This window comes from Anopheles merus, chromosome 2R (genome assembly GCF_017562075.2).
Source record: "Anopheles merus strain MAF chromosome 2R, AmerM5.1, whole genome shotgun sequence".
NCBI classification, from domain to species: Eukaryota; Metazoa; Arthropoda; class Insecta; order Diptera; family Culicidae; genus Anopheles; species Anopheles merus.
The window spans coordinates 36,198,325-36,221,156 of NC_054082.1; the positions used below are offsets into that span (position 1 = coordinate 36,198,325).

The 22,832-nt window shown below is 41.7% G+C and overlaps 1 protein-coding gene across 9 annotated transcripts in view; it reads right to left on the reverse strand.

The window, feature by feature from the left end:
* The window catches only part of LOC121603699, a 94,160-nt gene that overhangs the window by 25,233 nt on the left and 46,095 nt on the right, over positions 1-22,832 (reverse strand). The window contains exons 4-5 of one of the 9 annotated variants that reach the window (XM_041932810.1): positions 10,535-10,570; positions 2,149-2,248 (exon numbers count right to left, since the gene is read on the reverse strand). The exons of 1 other annotated variant lie outside the window; for it this stretch is intronic. In XM_041932810.1, the coding sequence (XP_041788744.1) occupies positions 2,149-2,248; positions 10,535-10,570 (136 nt within the window). Of the gene's footprint in view, positions 1-2,148; positions 2,249-10,534; positions 10,571-12,545; positions 13,216-22,832 lie in introns of those variants that run through there. 7 more of the 9 variants (XM_041932811.1, XM_041932812.1, XM_041932807.1 and 4 more) reach the window with 7 other exon arrangements.

Sequence of the window (22,832 nt, forward strand, 5' to 3'; positions counted from 1 at the left end):
ACGCGAAGAGGAAACACTAAAGTAAACAATGCTATCGCTTTCTGGCAGTGCATTCAGGCGGACTACATTGTGGCGAGAGCATAACATTCCATTTGCTTACGTGAAGCGAAACTTTCCACCGAGGAAAAAGAGCAAATGGAATGCACTCCGGTATTTGTACAATTGTTTTAAAAATAAATCGCTAAACTACCAGCCTGTGCGGACGGAAGCATATTGTTTGCGGTTTAGTGTTGGCTGTTAAAAGGTGCATTATGTAAAAAATATCATAAAAATAGGATTGTGCTACAGCGGGATGCTATAAACCTTAATGTGAAAATGTAAAAATGTACAATTGTCAAACAAAAAATACAGCGGGCGTACATTTTTTTTTGCGGTGCAGAGAACTTTCATACCCAAAAAACAAAAATCAATCGGCAGCTAGCAACGGCGTACTTTGAACCACACATTTTCATAATTACGTTCCAGGTAATATTCTATCAAACAGGAATTCCTCTTATCCAGCTCCTATGAAGCTCCTTAGAAGTAGTTATTTAATATTTGAGGTCGGCATGAACAGAAACATTCCCCCATACCAGAGTACTAGAGAGACCGAATGCTATAACGTTTTTTAATAGACGTGCTTTTGTTTTGTTTTAGTTCGCCCAATTCATCGCGAAAGTTCGCAAAGAATGCCAAACTATTCGACAAACACACACACACACACACCGCTCGGTCCGAATGCCTCGACCACGTGGCTCAATGCTTCAGTTTTCCTATATTTGTTGTGTCTTTCTTCACATCACAACTCATTCCTTTCTGACGGGGAACTTTCCACTCGCATCTCTCACTGGCATGGCCACTAGGAGCGCTGGGAGACGCCTTGGGGAGAATGGTACGATTGATTCTATTATTTTCGAATCTTCAAATGCCACTCGAGCCAAATCGATCGATCACCAGGGGGAGTTTGTCCCTGGGTGGACGGAGACAGCCCCGATGCGACGTGGGACGGAATCCCTTCGAACGGGTCAATGGTAAAGGGACCCGACAGGGCTTTGGTGGGATTAAATTCCTCACCGGCGACTTGCGGAGGAGGGATGTAGCATCGATTCTGTTGGCGTTTGCGTTGTGGTTCATTGAATTCAGGCAACGCTGGGATGGTGGGAGCTTTCACTCCCCACTGTATCCCGTGCAACCGTGCGCGGTGAGTGCTTTTTGCGAATGCTTCCCTAAGGATAGGCAACCAGGTTTTTGGATGGAGTGAAAGCAAACGTGATCCCCGCATTCGACGGGCGATGATTTGATGGATAGCAAATCAAATATCTCGCAGCTCAACGGGAGCTGGTCGTTTGATACGTAGCTTAAGCGCAGCTGCTCGCCAACATATGGGCGATGTATGTTCGAGCAGTTAATATATTAGGATGGGATTATTATCAAAGTTCTGCAAATAGCTTCATTGGTTTTAATGCTGATAAGATCATGTACATTTATTTGTCGTGTTTGCTGATAAAAAAGGTATGTACAAAAAAAGTTTTTTAAAATTGTATAAAAAATTCAATCGTTTGTACAACATGTTTGCTAATCTACATTGATTTAGAAACAAAACATACAATTTATTTCAATAGTATAGTAAATAGATTCATAAAGACGGGTAAACAGAAGGTCATGCGTGTAAAGTGCAATAAACGTATGGTTCAGATTATTGAATATGTCTAAAATGAAAAAAAACCTAAAGCAAAAAATGCTATTGAGAATGAATTGCAAAATTGGATAAACGAAATGCAGCAACACTAACGAAACTGTCACTGAAACGTTGACAGCGAAGGTGTTATGCTAAGCTCAGTTTCATTCCACATGACAGTTTGGCAACGCGCAGAAGTAAAAAAAAATGCACAAAAATGTTATTGAAAAGTTAACAAAACAGCGAAAAGCGCAGCAAGAAAAGACCAAACTCTGCGGTACCGCCAGCAGCAAGAAGTAGAAGTTTGCAAGTTTGACACAGGAACATAAAAATACAAACGGCTTTGAACAGTTCAGTGTTGAATCGCAGGCAGGTAAGGCAAAATACTTAAAGAAAAAACACAGTAGAAAATGTGGAACGTGGTAGCGGGCAAGTGGTCGGGCTTGCGGAGGGAACATTTTGCGCCGCTGCTGCTGCCAGCCGTAACGTACCGTCGTACCGTTTGCCCAGGAAATCCCGTTCAAGCTGACCGTCGAGCCTAACACCAGACGGTTATCAACAAATAACACCTCAATGTCAACATTTATCCTGCTGGAAAATAGAGAGAACAGAAAGAAGAAGATGAATGCTGTGGGATGGATGAGAGTAGATGAATGCTGTCAAAGAAAAAGCAAAACAAAACCAAAATAAACCCACGATGAAACGAGCTGCTTAGCAGTGGAAAGGTTTTCTGTAACCGTGGCAGAATGGTGGGCTGAAAATAATGCATAATTTACTGTACTCTTTCGTTCGCAATAATTTGCTTCTATTTTCATACTCTATTTCCAATATCGGACGGCATAAATGTAACGAATACAAATTGATTGCAGCCCGAGCTCAGTGAAAAGAGATTATGAAAGGCTTCGGAGTTTCCTTTCTTGTTTGACGCGATTGAAAGGGGGATGTTGCGATTCAATTTGTTCAAAATTCGTTCCCCGAATGTTCGCTATTGCCCATTGTTGCCCGGGAGCTTTTGGGAAGGTAACCCATCTTGCGAAATGGGTATATGAATAGAGGGAGAGAGACTGAGAGAAGAGAAAAAGGATACTTTACACAAAGCGATACATACAAAAAAGCACATGCGTGAGGGAAGCAGTAGAAAATCAATTCACCTCTTTCAATGACAGGATAAGGGGGAAATGGTACGAAATACGAGTCTGCAATCATGCTCGCGTCGTGTGATTGTCACAGTGCGCAGTGTGAGATCGAGTAGGAGGAAGGCAAATCACATACACACACACATATATGCACACTCAGACACATACATAGAAAATATTAAAAACTGGTTTCTAAGGTTTCGAATATATCCTGAAGAAGTTTCGCCAATTCTTGCTAAACACTCACGATTGCATCGTCATGTGTGAGATCCATTGCTTTCCCGATTCTGCAAAAACTTTGGTTAGAAACTCATTGCAAAAGCTTCCGTGGGGAGTTTTCATTTTTGCAATTAAATATACCTAAACGGTTCATATTTCAACTTTCGCAAGCTTTTGATATCGTCAGCCACGTTTTGAAGTGTTTTTGCTGCTGTTGAAATGTTTCCCCTCTGCCTACCCGAGTGTTATCCAGTGTTTAACGCGCGATTTATTCATGAATTCATTACTGGTTGCTGGGTTCGTTGTAAGCGATCTTTAGCTATGGCCAGAAGAAGAACTTTGTAATCATACTTTGTGAGTTGCTGCATCTGTTATTTTCAGCTTCTTTTCAGGAGTTTTGTAAACGAGTGAAACTCTAAAAAGTGCAAACAAAGCATATACTGTAGACGCCGTAATGTATGCAAACTTGTTCCCTGTTACGAATGTAGCATTTTCATCGCAACAAACATCCCCGCTATTGGAAAGCAATTGAAATTGTGCTTTATAATACTCATTTGTAAGCTGAAGAAACACATCGGCAAGTCTTTGCCGGAGTTTTCGTACACAATGAGCAAGAACAATTCCCAGCCCAGTGCTGTCAGGCATGCATCAGGTGTGTTCGACCAGTTGCGCCACTGGTATTGCATCATTAACCTGATTTCTTTGGGGAATAATTTATGCTCTGTGCATTTTTCACTCGCGGCGACTGTGGGCTTTCGAGTCTAGCTTGCACGCATCGGTGTAGCAGAGACGACATACAATAGTTTTGCAAATGGTTTGATATATCTATAGGACGACGAATAAAGGCTCTTTTTGTTGTTGCAAAAATAATGGCCTGATTGCAATAAAAGCCAGCCCAGCTTCCCAGCAAGCCCGTTAAAGTGCTAGGGTTGGCGAAGCGAACGCAATAAAAGAAAAACAATAAGGAGGAGGAGGAGGAGCGACCCTCGTGGCTCGTGGATCCAATTTCGTTTGGCGTGTTACGGTCCCCACCGGCAAAGTGCAGTGAAGCGAGAAAGTTGGATGCGTGAAGGGTGCAGAAACATACTGTTTTACAGCTACTCGCCCTCCATAGCTATAGAATAGTGGCGACAGCAATAGTCCCCCACAGATTCACAGAGAAACGATTTCAGCAAATTGTTATTTATTGGTTATGTAAATGGGGATTGCTTAAGCCTGGGTAGGATAATGCAAAGGGCTTGCTGCGTTGGGTAGGGTACTGTGCGGCAGTTTCTTGTTGCATTCATGTCAAGGTCAGCTTTAAGGTATCGTGAAGCGGTTACGTGACATAACCTCATCAGCAAGATGTGTTTGTGTCCTTTTAATGAACCATTTAATTAGTAACAGTTTATGATACAGAACTGTTTCTTGCTCGGTTTGGGTTTTTACACCATTTAAGTGTACACAAAAAAAAAAAAACAATATTCGACGCTCATCTACAACCACAATGCTAAACGGCATTGCGTAACACGTTTTGACATTGATCTGTAACATGCTCACTTCCAGCGGGTTGCTGGGGAATGGCTCACTTGTTGGAGTGCAGTGGGAGTGTAATCCACTTACCGAAACTGTCGGAACGAATTCGACACACGGACCGGGACGACATGCTCCCGCAGGACAGCAGACCCGATGCACGATTCGCACTTTGGGCAACAACTTTGTCAACATTCGTCGTCCCTTGGCGACATCCGTTGGCCGCAAGTGGATCGTTAGGATTTGCTCCTTCTTGCCCTTCCCGGCTTCCTCCACTTCCCGCTCTTACACATTATCGTTTCACTTTATTTTTCTTCCCTAGCGAAAAGTCACAGCACCGGTCATTCCTATGCCACTCTGAACTCGTGGAGACAAGGTCCGATAGTAGTAACGTGCAGTGTCACGCCGGTTGCGGTGTGTGTCAATCCCAGCACCGAGGCACGGGAATCATAATAATTCTCCGTGATGATTTGGTATAGTGGTACTTTTTCGACCTCACAAAAAAGGGGAAAAGGCCCTTGGGGGCGGCCAGTGACCGAGAGATGGGTCTGTTTGGATAGGTTGTTCCATCGTTTTTTGTTGTAGGTTCTGCTTGGTTGGTAGAGGTTGCTGTTGGTTTGGGTAACAGATTGGCAATAAGAGAGATGACATGCCGTATGCGTTGTCATATGTGTGGCCCATAAAAAGTTATGACGTTGTATTGAAGGGCCATTTTTTGTCGAGTCCGTTCCCTGGGTTGACTTTTTTGTGACCTTTCATTATGCAGGACCGCGCTAAACCGAACGGATTGGATTTTGTTTACCTAACAGCTTCAAACCACGTTTGTCAGTTATCACGTGGGGCACATTGCTGGTCATCGAGGAAGGTGAAAGGATGGTTGTGGATTATTTTTGGATGGCTTACTTTTTTCAATGGTAAACATGATTTATGAGCTGAACAAAGCGGGGTTTGGGCTGTTGATTTGTCATGGCTATGCTAAAGCTTAAAACATTGTGCCGCTGTTGTCGCTGTTAAACGTCTGTCAGTTTCCGTCCGTACCAATCTGTAGTTAAAACATCGAATTAGTAGTCTAATCATGGTTTTCTTTACATCATTTGCGGTTGATTCCATTTAATTTTTTTGGTTTCAAAACTCTAATTGAATTACGTTAAAATTAAATTGAACCTATGTCTTAACATTAGGTTCTTATTAAAGTTGAATTTAAACATATTTATGATGCTTTATGAGAATTTGTTGAAATAAAATTCACAACTTCACTTTATTTTGCCTCGCGATATAGATGGGAGTTTCAATTTACGACTATATTGTGTGCAAATAATCTTCATTCCCCTGATACATTTGAATATCTCTCAATTCGCATTCTTGGAAAAACATGTATTCGAGTAACATTAAATTTGAGACTATATCGTGTTGCAGAAATCCTCATGAAACCGTAGTCGAATACCTCCACTATGGAATTTAATTATAGTGGAAAGAGCTGTAAATCAGTGAGGTAACGCAAATTATGTTATGAGACTGTTGAATTAAAATCAGCGACTACTGTTCCAAATAGATTTGAACATGAAATAAAGCTCATGAGTTTTATTAGTACATACACACATCTGTAGATAATTGCTAAACTCCTTTCCATAAATAATCAAAGAAGCACTTGATTGTTTGAAAAAATCTCACAATTTACACTCTCTCCATTCATGACTAAACCATGTTTTTTCTACGATAACGACTCCTTTACCATCCATCACTCGTATTAAAGCCCACGCTGCAACTTATGTTTGAAGCGTGTGTACGCGCTTTATCTTCATTCGAAAACCAGCAGAGCCGCCGAGAATCGCGAAGGCCAATGTGGAGTGCTAGAGTGGAAAACAAATTTATTCCATTTTTGCAAACATTTGCTCATGCGATCAGACGGATTTCGAGGGTTTTTGGAACGTGTTATGAAACGTTATACCGCACGTCCGTTGCGTGATGGGTCGATGTAAGACAAAAAGACTATTTGAAAAATATAATTTCGTTACTGAAACCTTGCGGATCGCTTCAATGGTACAATGGTGAAACAGAAAACAGCTAATAACGCTACGAGCTTGGGATAAAAAGGAGTTTTATTTAAATCATGTTTAAATGGTTTGTATTATTATAGCAACTATAGCAGCAGAAAAAAAGTACAACACTTACAATACCTTTTTTGCCAGAACGGTGCTGAAACAAATTCACATGTGAGTATGGCAACATACAGCGCAGCATGACGTTTACCAAGATTTTATGCATCACACTCCGATAATCCTGCTCGTATTGATTGTGATGTGGAAAAGGAAGTTTACTGAACCGTTTTATTTGTGTACAAATTTAAGCCAAGACATCTTGTAGATCTCATCTTGACAACAGAGACAGTTGTGCAAAATGAAATAACTGAGCAAGGTTTGTGAAGCGCAAAGCGAGTGAATAAACACGCGAGCTTTACTTTTCCTACACCGCAATCCGTACGCAAGCCCGATCCGTTCCTCCCAACGCCATCCAACGCAACTGGTGCGCAACGATGGTGACGATAATTTTGTTTGCAAATCTCTGAAAAATCACGAAAATACGCTATTTGATATCGAATCACACGTACACATGCACACAATGCGTGTTCTTCGTTAAGCTTGAATGAACAGCCCCAAATGCGTGGCAAAACTGTCTGCCTTTTGGTTGAAATCGGGGAACATTAAGCTCGTAAAACATATCGAATGACCGTTAAATCGATTTTATTGGATCCTGTTTCTCACTGAACGACAAAATGAGTATCAATTGAATCCCGTTGCTAGCTGTTATAGTAATAGGAGATGTTGGGATGATGGTAAATAGGAGTGGAAATTTGTCTATTTCGATTGGAGAATGGAGACGCCTGGTGGCAAGCTTTGGGCAGGCGTGCTGGTCATTCGATTGAATTGTGGTTAGTTGTCGTGTCCCAAGTTGTAAATACGATTGAAAATAAACACATTTGTTTGCAGACCCAACAGTGTTTGAATATTAAACAATCTGATTGATCTGATCTGATTTGAGCCGGTCTCATGGTACAGTCGTCAACTCGTACGACTTAACAACATGCCCGTCATGGGTTCAAGCCCCAAATAGACCGTGCCGCCATACGTAGGGCTGACTATCCTGCTATGGGGGGAAATCAATAAGTCACTGAAAGCCAACCCCACAAGTGGGTTGGCAGGCCTTGACCGGCATCGGTTGTTGAGCCAAAGAAGAAGAAGATTGATTGATTAAACATATCAAAACTTTAGAAGAAATAATCTTGACTGCAGCTATTCTCAAAACTCCATAGTTCTAATTTAAGTAAATTTTTTAAGTTCACATTTAATAAAGTAAATATTCACATATAACCAATTCAAAATCTATAATAATTCTACATCTTCTTTATGAAACAAACCAATAGTAAATTGTAGCAACTGTAATTTCTTCTTCTACTTTGGCTCAACAACCGCTGTCGGTCAAGGCCTGCCTTTGTACCCACTAGTGAAGTGAGCTTAGCTTTCAGTGACTTATTGTTACCATAGCACGATAGTCAGTCCTACGACCTCGTCCTCGTCCGAGTTGACGACAGTACCACCAGACCGGCCCTATGCCCTAGCAATTGTAACACTTCAATATAATTTCATTAATTGTTAAGACTGAATGGAATGGAATCGAATCGATGGTTTTAAAGTTCTTCAAAACTGAACATGTTAGCATTAATTCCTTTCGAAAATGCTGCTCATGCGAAAGAAGTGCGAATGAACATTGCTTTTCACGTTAGGTTTGTTTATATCGGGTTGATTTGATTTGGCGTCTGGCAAACGGATGAAGTCCTGTTCAAACAATCTGGCTGAAGAAAACATTTGCTTAGCGCTACGAGAGTGTCCTGTCATATGAAACGTATTCAGAAAGTGAAAGTTGATTAATGTTTGCTTTCCACGTTTGGTAAATGTGCGATAACTCAATGCGTTTTTTTTGTATTACAGATTTTCTACATTTTCATGTGACATTCTGTGCATCTTGAAAGCTATGTATAAAAGTGAATCGGAAATATAAGTTTGTAATAATGTATGAAAACTGTAACTGAAATATTCTTCTTCTTTTGGCTCAACAACCGCTGTCGGTCAAGGCCAGCCTGTACCACTTGTGGGGTTGGCTTTCAGTGACTTTTGGATTACCCCCCCATAGCAGGATAGTCTGTCCCACGTATGGCGGCACGATCTAGTTGGGGCTTGAACCCATGACGGGCATGTTGTTAAGTCGTACGAGTTGACGACTGTACAATGAGACCGGCTTGAAATATTACACAACTATTTTTACAGTACGAACAGAAAACTGTATGAAGAACGATAAAACGCATCCCATCCACCGAGATATAGTTTCATTCGCACCTCTAATCCTATTTAAAAACACATGAAAAGGCGAAAAAAGCACCTAGCTCAATGAAGCATCCAATGAATTATTCAAAACTTATCTACCCGGTGGCTTGAGCACCACGATTCCTGGAAAGTGTTATCCCTTTGGAACAGTTGGTGTCCATGTCTAGCGCGCCACCAACCTTACAATGTTGTGGTTGTTCTGCAGTGAAGTTTCGTCGTACGCTGTCGACCAGAACAAAATGTACAACGAAAATAGGTGAGTGAGTGTATGTATCTATGTGTGTGTGTTAGTATATGTTGTTTTAAATTTGGTAGCTGCCAAAAACTGTAACAAATTTTACCATCCACGTGGTTGTTGCTTGCTCAATTCATCAGTGGTCGTTTCCACCCAGTACTCAGTGGTACATCGTGGGCTGACCGATGGTTGAAGTTTGGGCTGGATAGGACGATCCGAAAAATAGCCGCCCGGTTTGTTTTGCCTTAGAGAAGGATGCACATCACTGGCAATGGTATGAAGCGGGCTGTTGGCTAGCTCTGGGAAGCCAAGCATGATAATAATGTGCCCTATTGACAATCTACTCGGCATGCTGCAGGTTGATGTAAGTCCGGTCCTCGTACGAGAGTGTTTGGTCATATTTTGGTGTTGTTCTGAATACTTTTCTGTTATATGGCGGTCGTCCGTACAGTTCATTGTGTTGGCTGTTTCGGCTGGTTGTTTCGAAGAAGATGGTCATCAACGTCAACAAGAGTTTTATGAAATATTTTAATATTATTAGCGTATAATGTAGCTGATTCTGTTTTGGTAGTTTGGAGCCACTCGGAGACATTGGTAGCATTTAATTATCTATTGCAGGAAAATTATGCATGAAACTGTATAGAAATGATGATGTTTCACATTACACGTCACCTTTGACATTGTACACCCATACTATTCTAAGTATCCAAGTATTCAGCTATTTACTAAAACTGGTAACTTTAAACCCTGATTTAAATATCATCTTTCTGAATTAGGTTGTGCTAAATTCCCTCAAATTAACACATCTGCGGTTATCCAGTTTCATTGAAATGATTGCTCTCCATTGCAACCATTTTTTATGGTTCATTACTTGTTCGTGTTCGTTGATTAGTTGCCTAAACTTAAATAGTACGGTGATAAAACGGTGGTCAAACGTGTACATAAAGTTTAAATGTGGCATTTTAATGGAGCAAACGCCTACACTAAGATGCGTGCCCATAATTCACAAACACACGCACTCCTAAAGGACGAAACAAATCAACAATGGAGCCAAAGTAACTCGTGCTTCATCGTGGTACATGTAATTTGGCAAAGTAATTATTAGACAAGTGTTGATCGCCAGATTCCGTCAAGCTTAAGGTTACGCTCTACTGTCAAGCTGAAGGTGAGTGCCAAGAAAGCGAAATGGACTTAAAATACCTTTGCTTCCTACGTCGTTTGCTACAGTAATCCCTACCTATAAGCCACACACACACACACGCACACACTATCTAACTATCACACGTGGGTATTTATTAGCTCGAGAAGGACGCACGGCACCAAGCAATGGTACCGAGCGCCGCGACTGAATTAACAAGCAGCAAACCGAAAATGAAAGTAACCCAACGATACATACCTGCGACTCAGTGTCTGCCAATAAGTGCTCCAGTTCCTGATTGTCTCAAAGAGTGTCATGTTTGTTAATGTATTTCGGGTGGGTAAATTGGTTCGACATTTAGAGGTATTTAAAAATGTCGAAAGAAAAAGACAGACAGACAGAGAGAGAGAGAGAGAGAGAAGGAATCAATCAAAGCGTCAAGATGAAGCATGAAGTGGATTGTATTTTGCGAGATTTGGGAGCACTACACAAGAACTTAAAGCATCTTAGGCCAGGTGCTTTAAGGGAAACAAAACAAAGGGAATGTAATATTTCAAACAGGCACCAAAAGTAGGGAAATAGTGCGAACTTCTCACGCAGAACCGAAGGACGAATACAAACACTATACACGGGTAAGGAGGATAATTTCATGCGCGAAGATTCAAATCCCCCGACCCCCGCAGAACAACAGCCAAACCAGCTGTATCGCCGCCTTGTATGGGAGGAAAGTTGTGAATTACGAAACCTTCTAAGAATTCCGTTATGCCTTTCGGTTCCTATCGAGACCGGTCCGGTGACCGGTGTTGTTGGGTGCCACACAATGAACGACGACGGTACATTTTAAGGAAATGAATCAACATACCGGACAGAAAAACATAAATCACCGTCTCACTTTCACGCGGGGGGCGCATTGGGTCAGGAGCTTGGAAACGGGTCGGTAAGGCCAGAACGAGCGTTCTTGCAACTAAAACATGAATAAAATCAGTGCGCGTCTAGTATCTGTGCGGTAAACTTTCTTCCTGTTACGTGTGCCGTCCCAGAGCGGAGTCACGAAAGCATCAGCATGTTCATTTCTTTTTGGCGGGTTAGGGAGAAGAAACTTTTTTAACTTTCTTGTTTTTTTTTTACATTTTCCCTGTGATAAGCTGCATCACGCTCGACGATAGGGAGTAGCAGAAGGTAGCAGAGTCGAACTCGCACGCGGTTGTGAATTATGCGTATGTTGCGCAATCAAAATGACATGCAGCACAAGGACGGTTCACGCCGGAAGCTTTCACTCAAAGCCAGCCCGTGTGGTGTGCGGTTTAGCAGCTGGCGGCCACCGTGATGGGAGTTGTTTATTTTTCTCGTTTTAATCTGCCGAATGGGCATGGTTTTGCTCCATGCTGTATGCCTCTAATAGCAGACGCTTTGGTGGGTTGAGCTAGACCGCACGGTAAGTGGAAAAAGACGTATAAAGCTCCTGCCATCCATGTATGGCCGGGCTAAACAAAACAACTTTTTGTATGTGACAAGCATAAACGCCCATTTCCGTTCTGGCTGCGTGCGGTGTCGTTCCATACCGGATGCCACGCATGCCGGTGTACGGGTTCAAACGGACATGACAAAAAGCGAAATGACAGATGTAACCAATTTCCGATAAGAAATCGATTGATGTTGTTTTCGTATGAACTGTTCAATAAATCATCCCTCATTTCCTTTCGCTGCGCAGCGCTGTGGTTTACAACGGTGCAACCAATACAGAGAAGGGCTTATGATGTAAAAACAAAAGCGTTTCACAAAGCGTAAATATAACTCGGACAAAGAACGAACAATGGCAACAGAAGGTTGTTGTTTTGAATCTTCAACTAAATCTGTTATGTTTTTGGGGAAAGGGAACACATTAAGCATCACGCATACATCAAGAGGGTAAATTGTATTAACGGAAATCACAATTGAAAACTTTTATATCAGAAAACATTGATAACACTGGAAACACACAACACAATCGTTTTGATACCATCGAAGACGAAACATTTAAGCATTGGAAAAAGGATTACAATCACAGGGGCTTAGTGCATTGGATTTGAATTTATTGAAGAATATCACGGATTTATAATATCTGAACCATTACTGTGTGAAGGTGAACAAAGAGATAAAAAAAGAGTACAAAACGTTGACATTGAGTTGAAGTTTGACTTATGCTAAAAATTGACTGTAGCTTTAAGGCGGATGAAACGAAACAAAATTGGACGGGGAAAGGTATAAATATATGTAGGTTCATTCATACCTTCACCTCGCGTATGGTCGAGGGTATGAGAAATTTGATTTTCCTTCTGACCTCCATGACGTTGGACATGCAGTAAATGGAGTGAAGTTGAACACAGACACAGAAACAAGCAACAGAGAAGTACGCCTCGATGTGTCACGATATGTGAAGGTATGCTGCGCAATCTTCGAATTCGCTGCGGTCCGCTATTCGCTGCTTGTATCGCGGCTAGCCGATGGAACCGTTACGGGTTCGAGGACGTCGAGATGCTGGGATACAAAATGGTTGCCCGCAGTTATAGTTTTTGTAGCAAAGACTTTTTTTGATTGTTTGTCTCTTTTTCCTTTTCCTTCTAGCTAACGGCAGCATTCTTGGCGCTGGTTCCAAGCAGCCGAAGCAATTTTCACCATCGAAATAACACTCTATATACTGCAGATTAGTGAAAAGCTCGTACAATTCAGCGCTAGAGATATGTCATGCACCATATTACATTACAACATCACTACAGTAGAACAATGAGCTTTTGTTTCGTACACGTATGATCTTCCCCGCGCAGCATCGTTGATTACGCATGAGCAAGGAAGTGAACAATCAGTTTTGCTAGATTCTTTTCTGTTTGGTTTGTTCGCTTACTGCCTAAACACAAGAAATTGAAAGATGTATAGCTCTGTTTTAGATGACTTCAAAAAAACTATAACGAAACAATAGAAAAGAGATAGAAATAGAACGAAAATGGCTGTGGAAAGTATAAATGTCGTAGAGTGATACAGCTTAAACAATACACGTCAAGCCGGAAGGAAGAAATGTACGCGTTGAAATGAATAAGAGTATGCGTATGACGAAGAATGGCGCATTTACATACCTATACGAAATATGCAAGAGAAAAAAGAGAAAAAGAAAAACAAGAGATGTAATTAGAGATGAGAAAAATATAAACTCTTGGACACGAAACACCCACGGGACGGGGATGTTCACGCACAGTAACACCCAGTCAAACAAACGGGACGGAACGGAAATGGCAGAAAGTTCCGAACAGAACAGCTAACAATGAACGTGAAAGACGAGAACAGGGGGAAAGATTCACACAAACAGGTCATTTCACTAAAGAAGCCAAACACGTAGAAAGTATGTACAGTTGCGCAACATCGCGCAATAAAGACAAGGTTGTTGCTTTCGTCTGCGCCAACACCACGGCACTGGATGCTGGCACAGCACGGCTGTCGGCTTTGGGGCAGGAAATAGTTGCAAGGCTGAAAAGTTACGCCTCACTTTCGTCTGTCAGTGCTCGAAAGTTTTAGGGGTGGGTGTCGAAACGATTGGTTCACAAGCACACGGACTACATTCATCGTACGGATACAGGAGAAGGATGGAGCAAACACGTAGTGGGCAATAGCGGAAAACACGCGGACGTATACAAGCAACAAGGTAAGGAATGGAAATGTTGGAAAAGAAAACAGTTAACGACAAATTAATTCCATTACGGGGAATGAATACGCTTTGCAAAAGGGTGTGCAAACAGAGGATGGATCGTTCACTTGTACTGATAGGATGGCAGGCAAAGAGGTGTATTAAGGGAAGCTACTACCCCTTAAAGTGGGTTATAACCATTAAATCTGAAAAAATGGCGTCTAGTGTGGTATGTTTTTGTTTGTGGTTGTTCGGTCATAAAATGTTTGCGTGGAGCAGAGCTTGCAGTTGAAAGCATGTTGTGATAATAATACTAATAAAATGGTTGCTCCTAACGTGCGTCTAATGGGATCGGAGCCACCTGGAATCATTTCTTTTGAACTTGCCCTCGATGGAATAAGCAATTAAACCTTGGAGTCGTTTAACATTGTGACCAGAAATCTTGTTTTTGATTAATGAATGCTTTTAGAAGGTAGACATGGCGCTGGCTGTTTAAATGTTTAATGGTATAAATTAGATTTTTTATGCGAAAGTGCTTACTGAAACACGATTTCAAATAGTTGCTGACTAGGCTAAAAATAAACAAATAACAAACTATCGTCACCTTCCTACATCATTGTACTGGCGACTGTTGTGTTTTTGTAGCTCATCTTACAGTAAGACCTTCCACCTTTTTCCACGAGGGACATCCCAAAAGCTCCGGCACCGGTAAGCGTAATGCAAATGTGATGAAAATTTAATCTTCTTTGCCAGATTGGGTAACCATAAATGTGTCCTTGCTGTGCCCCGGGGCCATATGTCCCCCGAAAGCTAGTGTTTCCACACGCAAAGAAGTGTGCAAAACAACGCAATAAACTTGGTCGGTTCATGTGCGGCTTTTCAAAGATTTCGTTCGTATGAGGGACGGAAATAGGATGTTTTTCTCGCGAAATCTTAACCCTTGGGGAATGGGGAGCCTGGCGAGCAGCGTGGGATGCGAGTAAGGGCGGGTAAATGCGAGCGAAAGAATAGTTCTTTTCCAATTCTGTTTTTGCTGTCGTTTTTTGAAAGACGAGGATGAGTTTGTTTACGCTGTAAATATATATAGAAAAAATGTCACCAAAGGTTTTTCTTTGGCGGTGCAAAACGTTCATTTGACGAAACAAAAAGCAAACATATGTACAAACACTATGTTTGAATAACATATATTTACCGTATTTTAGAAAAGAGTTATTATGGTAGATTTAGACCGCAACTGCACTATATTGAATTAAAATTGGACATATTGAATAGCTTATAGTACAATTCATGTTTTACTGTATATTTTATATGCAATAGCAATTAATTGAGAAAACTGTGATAAAAATAATAAAAAGAATGTTATCAGTTTTCAATACCAAATAAAAAATATAGAATCCGTTTCTATGATATAAACAATTTTTATGCGCTGCCAATGTCGTATTATAGCCCGTTAACTTGAAATATTATCCAAAAGCTTATTTAGTAGTCTTTTTTCTTTTGGGAATTGGTTTAGAACATATTGCTTGGAGCCAGCATCTCAAGCTGGAAAGCTTTGAACGATAAAGCTCTATTGATACAAATATATTATTCCGAGTGTCTTGTTCGACCGATCAATTTCAAATGATCAAACAGCAGCATTCGTTATAATCATGAGGTCTGTTTCAGACCGCTTAACTAAACATTTGCAATCTTTCATTTACATCTGATAGTAATGATTCATTGAGATGAAAGAGCAAGACCACCATCACATGTAGATGATAAGCTTTAGCCATAGTGTTGATGCTCAAACACGTTGCTTTAAAGCACAATCTTTCTCTGTCTATCTCCCATCCTCATAACCCTTTCTCGTTTAGATCGCCTCATCTTTTACACCAGTGCCGAAGGGTGGCTTTGTGGCAACAGACACATACCATGTTGCCAGCACCCGGTACAGTGAAACATCTAAAGGATCAAACTAAAGACAACAGTCCACCGACCGACCGACTTGCCCTTATCAGAACATCAGAAGGGGAAGTAAAACCGCAAACTTCAAGCCCGAGACACGTTCTGCTCGTCCAAATTCTATTGTTGCTCGGTGTCCTCGACGACGGCAAGCATGTGGGTCTTCCCGAGTTTGTTTTCATCTCATCAAGATGTAGAGGGCAAACCTAGGCAAAGAAAACCGACGACCAACGGTGCAAGGGTTGCTTGTGAAAAGAGCTCCTTTCTAGTGGGTGTGTATGTCTTTGTTGGCAGGGAAATTAATTATAGTGTTGGTGAGTTTCTTCAAAACCGTGCTGTCATGCTTGCAGTATCCAGTGTTTCTTTTTTTTTGCTTGTGCAGTGTAGATGAAAAACGAAACCAGAGTGAAATTTTCTCAAGAGCTTGAAAGGCAATAAAATGAACAGTAGCAAACTGTGGACTGTGCTCGTTAAAAGCGCCTCAACAAGGATCGAGTTTAATCATAACCACATTAGCGCTGATGTTAAAAACATTAATTGCCCACCAGGTAGAAGGTTCTTGCTGCAACACCATTTCGAGCCATAAAACTGGCAAAAGGTCTTGTTTTCTTTTTTAATTCTACCAGCCATTCAATTTGTACGATTCATTGAGCAAAAGGAGATTGTACTTGCCTTATTTCGCGGCTTGGAATCTTTCTGCGCGATTGAACGAATGAGTAGGAGTTAGTTTGACGTTGATTACGCAAGTTTACAAACTTCTACATCTGACAGCTGATAATAATTGTATGAAAAGTGTATTTCTGAAACACTCAAAAAAGAATGGTTACAAAAAGTTTTTCCATATAAATTCTACCTTGATTTTCATCTACATCTGTTCTTCAACTAACTGCCTAAACTGGGCGCGAAGATGATATTATCATTACGAATGAATCTGAATGTGCAGCTATGGCAACTTATATGCCATTTAGTCTATTTGTTTTTCAATTATGTTATTATTTCTAAGTTAATAAACAAATCGTTAAACAAATATCGGTACTTTACTAGCACATTACTACCCTTGATCGACCTAAAAAACCAACACCATTTTCACCATGCGGGCAAGAATGCTCCAGCTAAAACTGTGTCTCAATCTGCTGCGTTAGTTTTTTCCTTCTGCTTCCCAAATTTTGCAGAAACGTACACACAAAAAAAAACACGCAACTTTCTGTTAAAGGCTCGTAAATGGGATGGAACGGAAGTTTATGTTGGTTTATGCAAATTCGCTCGGAAGCATGATGATGATCCCACACTGCCGTGTGTATATCCTCGATCTGTCGTACCAGAGACGAACCGAAGCGTCACTTTCTCCGAACGGCATCGTTAATGGTTTTATGTATCTTTGACTGTCGTTATCTTTGGTGTGTTTTCCGGTTTTACATGGAGCAACAACCAAAAAACTGAGCAGAACTTTTGTTAGTAAAAAAAGCAACGGCAGGTTGCTGGAAAAGCTGGAGCAGTGTTTGTAGTCACTACAAAGTTTTCGTTTATTTTCTGTCTTATTATTTTCATGAATAACAAATGTTTCCAGCATCAGTACATCAAAGTTGATATTTCTTGCATTTAAAAAAATACATTGCCACTAAGAATGTTTTGCAAAATGGAACAAATCCCTTGCCAAAGAAAGTATACAGCTCTGTAGATATTGTTCCGCTTTGCAGCTTGGAATTGCTGTAAGTTAAAAATTAATGACTGAAAGAGAAGTTTTACATTTCCATCCACAGGCAGTTCCCATCATGGCGAGACAGGAAGTCAACGGTGGCAATGAATTGATAATGGAATCAAGAGAGGATGCGGGGAACCGAACGAGCACTTCTTAAGCGTGTGCAATATTAATCAAAGCCCATGCCATGCCGATTGCCGTAAGCCGACGAGCGCGTTTTAATTTATGAGCTGTAAAGTTCAGCTCACCATAATACCGACAGCGAGACGTACGTCAAACCGTCTAATTGAAACCCTGAACAAAAGGTGGATGTAGGGGTCATACACAAGAAAAAAAAAACAAATGTTTTGAACTTTACAATAATCGCTATTGAAGCACATCTCGGTAAACAATAAAGCAAATGCGGAGAAAGTTCCCAGCAAACGCACTAGCAGGAAAAAGTTTTCGCGCTGCAAGATTACACCAGCATCATTGGTTGGTGGTGTAGAAAGTTTTCTGTTTTCTTATGGGAGCAAGAAAATTACTTCGAAGCACATTATATCCACTTGACCATCGTTTTCTGTTTGCCGAGCGTTATAGCTCAGAAGGGAATGATCGCGCGCACACGATGAAATGTTTGATAAGGACGGTGAAACTTATTACGATTGCATGTGTTCCTGGCGAAATTAACAGGAAAACTGCCAAAGGTAAACCAGCAGCACTCTCGGGTGCGATACAACGATTCCTAACTTTGACTATTACATTCAGCCTAATAGTGCACGAGCCTGCTGACGCTTACCGGGCAGTGTTGGCTCACACAGCCGCTCTGATCTAGGCTTAAGCTGGTTAAGTTCCCTAGGATGTGCGGAAATGTGACAGAAAAGCTTAATTGAGGAAAAGCTAAGGCGATGTACCTTAAGGTTATGATAAGATCTCACCCCCAAAATGGCACACAATTCCAGGCTGTAGCTTATCCTGTTGTTCTGCTGATTGAATAACAACGCACAAAGCATGGGAATAAAAACAGAATTATAAGGTGGGTCACATTAACAGAATAACAAAAACCGGAGCACACATACCAACGTATGCCAACGAGAAAAGTTTTGTGCGAATGTGACCTATTAGTAAAGCGAACGAACGCTAGGTCATTGTCGTCCAGGCGGTGGCGATAAATTCACGTACGGTAGCTAAATTGGATGACACTTGAGGGATAGGGCAAACAAAAACAGTTTACTGTTTAACCTGCGAAGCATCGTTTTTGCGGCACTGACTTCGCCTCCCTTGGCTAGGGTAAGACGTTGACTACGGACACGCATCGTTTGACAGACAGACCGGGACCCGGAACGATAAAACGCTCGCCACGCCATCTTCCCGGGAGGCTGGCTGGCTGGCAGCGTGTTGGGCAGAAAACAAACGGCCCAGGTGATGTCTTTCCGTGACTGCCTTCACCTTGTTGTCGCTTAGCAAATGAGATATATATATGTGTGTGTCTGTGTGAATTCGCTGGAAGCGGAAAACTAAGGAAAGTCGACGCAACTTGAGGCTCACCCGGAAAGAGTGGACCGGAAAGGACTGACAAATCTAATTTGGCGTGAAGATAGCCCGAGCGTCTCTACACTTTAAGACAAGCGAGTCTGGTCGGGAACACGAACATGCTAAGTACATACAAACATACACATTCACTCACTCACACACGTCCAGAGGCACACATACACTCACACGCCCCTGTGCTGTAGCGTGCGGCGTATCTAAGCTTCCACCGCTGAGCGCTTGATGTATGCATGCATACATTCAGGCGCAACGGGACAGCTTCTGCCTGGACGGGGACCGGGAAAAGGCAGTTTATGTTCACCGGTCGCTTCTTCGGTTTCGGTAGTTATTTTTAGTCGACTGAACATGCTTTAGCACTTGCTGATCCTTTCCCCGGCACGGTTTTCCCCAGCCGCTACCCCCTGAGTGGGACGGGAATCAGGGGACATTTATTGGGCTTAAAGTGAATTTCTATGCCACCCGTTTTATTGACTGCGGGCAAAAGCCGACAATGATGTGATAGGTTGGGTGCTGTATGCGCGTTTGGGTAGGGTGTGGTCTTTTGTGGGTCTTGTTACATGCTTCAGCGGTGCCGGCAGTTGCAGGGGTTTCTTTTTTACTGCCGGTTAATTTTGATCGTTATTGTTCGAACAAGTGCTCGTCCGCAGGTATATGGTACTTACGAGCGCGGAAAAGTGTACCACTAAGCGCATCAGCTCTGTGATGGTATCGTGATCGCACTCAAAATACTGTTCCACATACTTGATGGACTGTTGGCTGTTGGTAATGCATCGTTAGGGACGATTGAGGGCAACTGGAACAACACGCTGGTAGGAGAAATGTTCTCAAGAGCAGCAACATATCACATTCTCCCGCGTTCGTGAACGGTACTGTGAAGCAACGAAAGCAATTTGTCATGAAGTCGTTTTTCTCTTCTTCGTCTCCACCGATCGACTCACTCGGACGGAAAAGAATGTCAAATAAATCGTCCCAATGGCAGCTTCACCTACATTGAAAGGGCGTTGTTGTTTTTTTATCTCGTCGAAATCAATCGATCCGGACCCTTCAATGGTCATTACATTCCTTCCCGCTATCCAACCCTGTTTGTCCGTCGAGGTCACATCGGCACGGAACTAGAGAAGCAGTGGCAAAAAGTGGGTGGAAAGGTTTATGAATGCCGCTTCCTAACAGTTTCCGGTTCCCTCTTTTACTCGATCTCGAATCTTAATGTGCGCCAAGGACGAAACTATCCGAAAGAGGACGGAAATGTCTACCGGATGTCGATTTCGTATTCGTTTAGTGCCCGTTTTTGGACCGGTGCTTCAATCTCGTACTATACGGCAGGCGGGCATTTGTATGGGCCAGGCGGAAGCTGCCATAAAATGGGTTCATAGTATAGGAATGTGGAGCAGAAGGTGGGAATTTTCGATCGTTAAATACTCCAAGGGAGGGCTGCTACCGTGGTTCGGAGCTTTTGCAATACTAGGTAAACATTTAATTAATATGTCATAAATATTTGGTTATTGAATGGCAACAGAGCCCTTTTGACAATAATAGCACTATTTAATTATATCTCTTTCATGGGCATCATTGGACCAGCAGCCAAAAAGGCTATTTTGATGTATACAAACACAGTCTGTTCCTGACTATCTACGCTTGTTGAATAATATTATACACGTTTATATATATAAACGAAAGAAATTGGTTTTAAATTTCAGTATTATTTCTGTTTTAGGATTCACTAAGAAGAATGGCTTTGTTTTCTTTAGTGAAAGATATAAACATTTAATGACAATGGTAATTTATTGTATACTGGTAAATTGATGGGTGGAAATTTATTGTATACTGGTAACCGGATGTATCAAATCACTACAATTTGCTCTATATTGGTAGCGATAAAAAAGTACAATCTGTTTCCGAGATACATGGTTTTCGCATTCCTTAAGTAGCCGCGTAACTCGAATCGTCGCGATTAGCGAATATCACGTATTTCAGCCAAAAAACCTATGATTAATCAGTACCATCAAATGTCTTCAAAACATGAAGGCCCCAGGCTTTGATGGAATCTTCAATATTTGCATCAAACATCTGCAAAATCGAGCTATAAGTTTACTTGTTGCGATTTTTAATAGCTGCCTCTCACTCAACATCTTCCCGCAAGCCTGGAAGAGCGCAAAAGTGATCCCAATCCTGAAGCCCGGAAAGGATCCCACCCTTCCATCCAGCTATCGTCCAATAAGCTTGCTAAGCGCCTTCAGCAAACTGTTCGAAAAAATAATATATTGTCGACTAAGAAGTTCGGTTAACGATCTACAAATTATTCCGGTAGAACAGTTTGGATTTCGGTCCGGACACTCAACAACACACCAACTGATTCGACTGCAAAACACCATCCAGCAAAATAAACGAGGAGCAAGATCCACTGCTGTAGTGATGCTTGACGTGGAAAAAGCATTCGACAACGTGTGGCATGATGGGCTTGTCCATAAATTGTACCAGTACAAGCTCCCATTATTCTTGATCAAACTGATCAAGAATTACCTGCAGCACCGCACCTTCCGTGTTGTCATCGGCCCATATAATTCGGATGTGCAGCATGTACCGGCGGGCGTACCGCAGGGCAGCGTTCTGGGCCCACTTCTGTATCTGCTGTTCACGGCGGACCTTCCTGCTCTTCCTAGCGGTGCACAGTTGTTCCTGTTTGCAGACGACACGGCGATCGCAACTAAGGGCAGAACACCAGCAGAACTCAGACGCGGCGCTCAGCGCTGCTTAGACGTACTACAAGGCTATGCTGCTGAATGGAAAATCCGCATCAACAACGCAAAGACACAAGCCATGATTGTCCCACACCGGCTAAGGCACCAGCTACTAAACCCGATTGGCCACCAGCTAACTGCGGGAGGAACAACAATCCCTTGGTTGTCAAGGGTAAAGTATCTGGGACTACTCATGGACAACAAGCTGCTTTATCATCACCATACCCGAGAGCTGGCAACACGGATCAATGTCCTGCTTAAAAAATTTTATCCCTTAGTTAATCGCGGCTCTCGCCTTTGCTACAGGAACAAGATCGCGATCTATAAACAAATAGTTCTTCCCATGGCTACCTATAGTATCTCGGTTTGGAAAAATAGCGCCTCAACCAACATCCGCAGGGTTCAAATAGGGTTGAACCGATTTTTGCGATTAATTGCAAATGCTCCCTACTGGACCAGGTTAGAGGAGCTATATGAAAAAACCAGTACATATCCAATAGATGAAATTGGATATGTGATAACAGAACGCCTTAAAGCAAAATGCGCAACATCAGGTTCACCCCTTCTAAGGGCACTCTTTTGAATTTTTCACTTTTTATATATATATTTTTTTCCTTCTTTCCTTCATATTTTTGAATTTATTTTGTCTTGTTCCTAATCTAATAGTGTTAAGTAGATAAGTTAGTTTAAGTTAAGATAGCGTAACAAAAGGCCCTAGGCCTAACACCATGCTTTCTAAAACCAAAACAAACTGCCTCTTGGCAAAATGCTCTACAGCGGTGAAAAGCGAGCGTTACGCTAAATCTCGCAAAACAAATGTACACATGAACTTAATAGAAAAATATCAATAAACATATATTCGTATTCTGATTCTATGATTAATCTGTTTGTTGTTCAAGATCAGTTGATTTGTTCCGAAAATTTGTCTATTTTTTGGTTTAATAAAAATTTAGCATGATTTATTTTGCATTTGCATTATTTTGCAATTTTAGC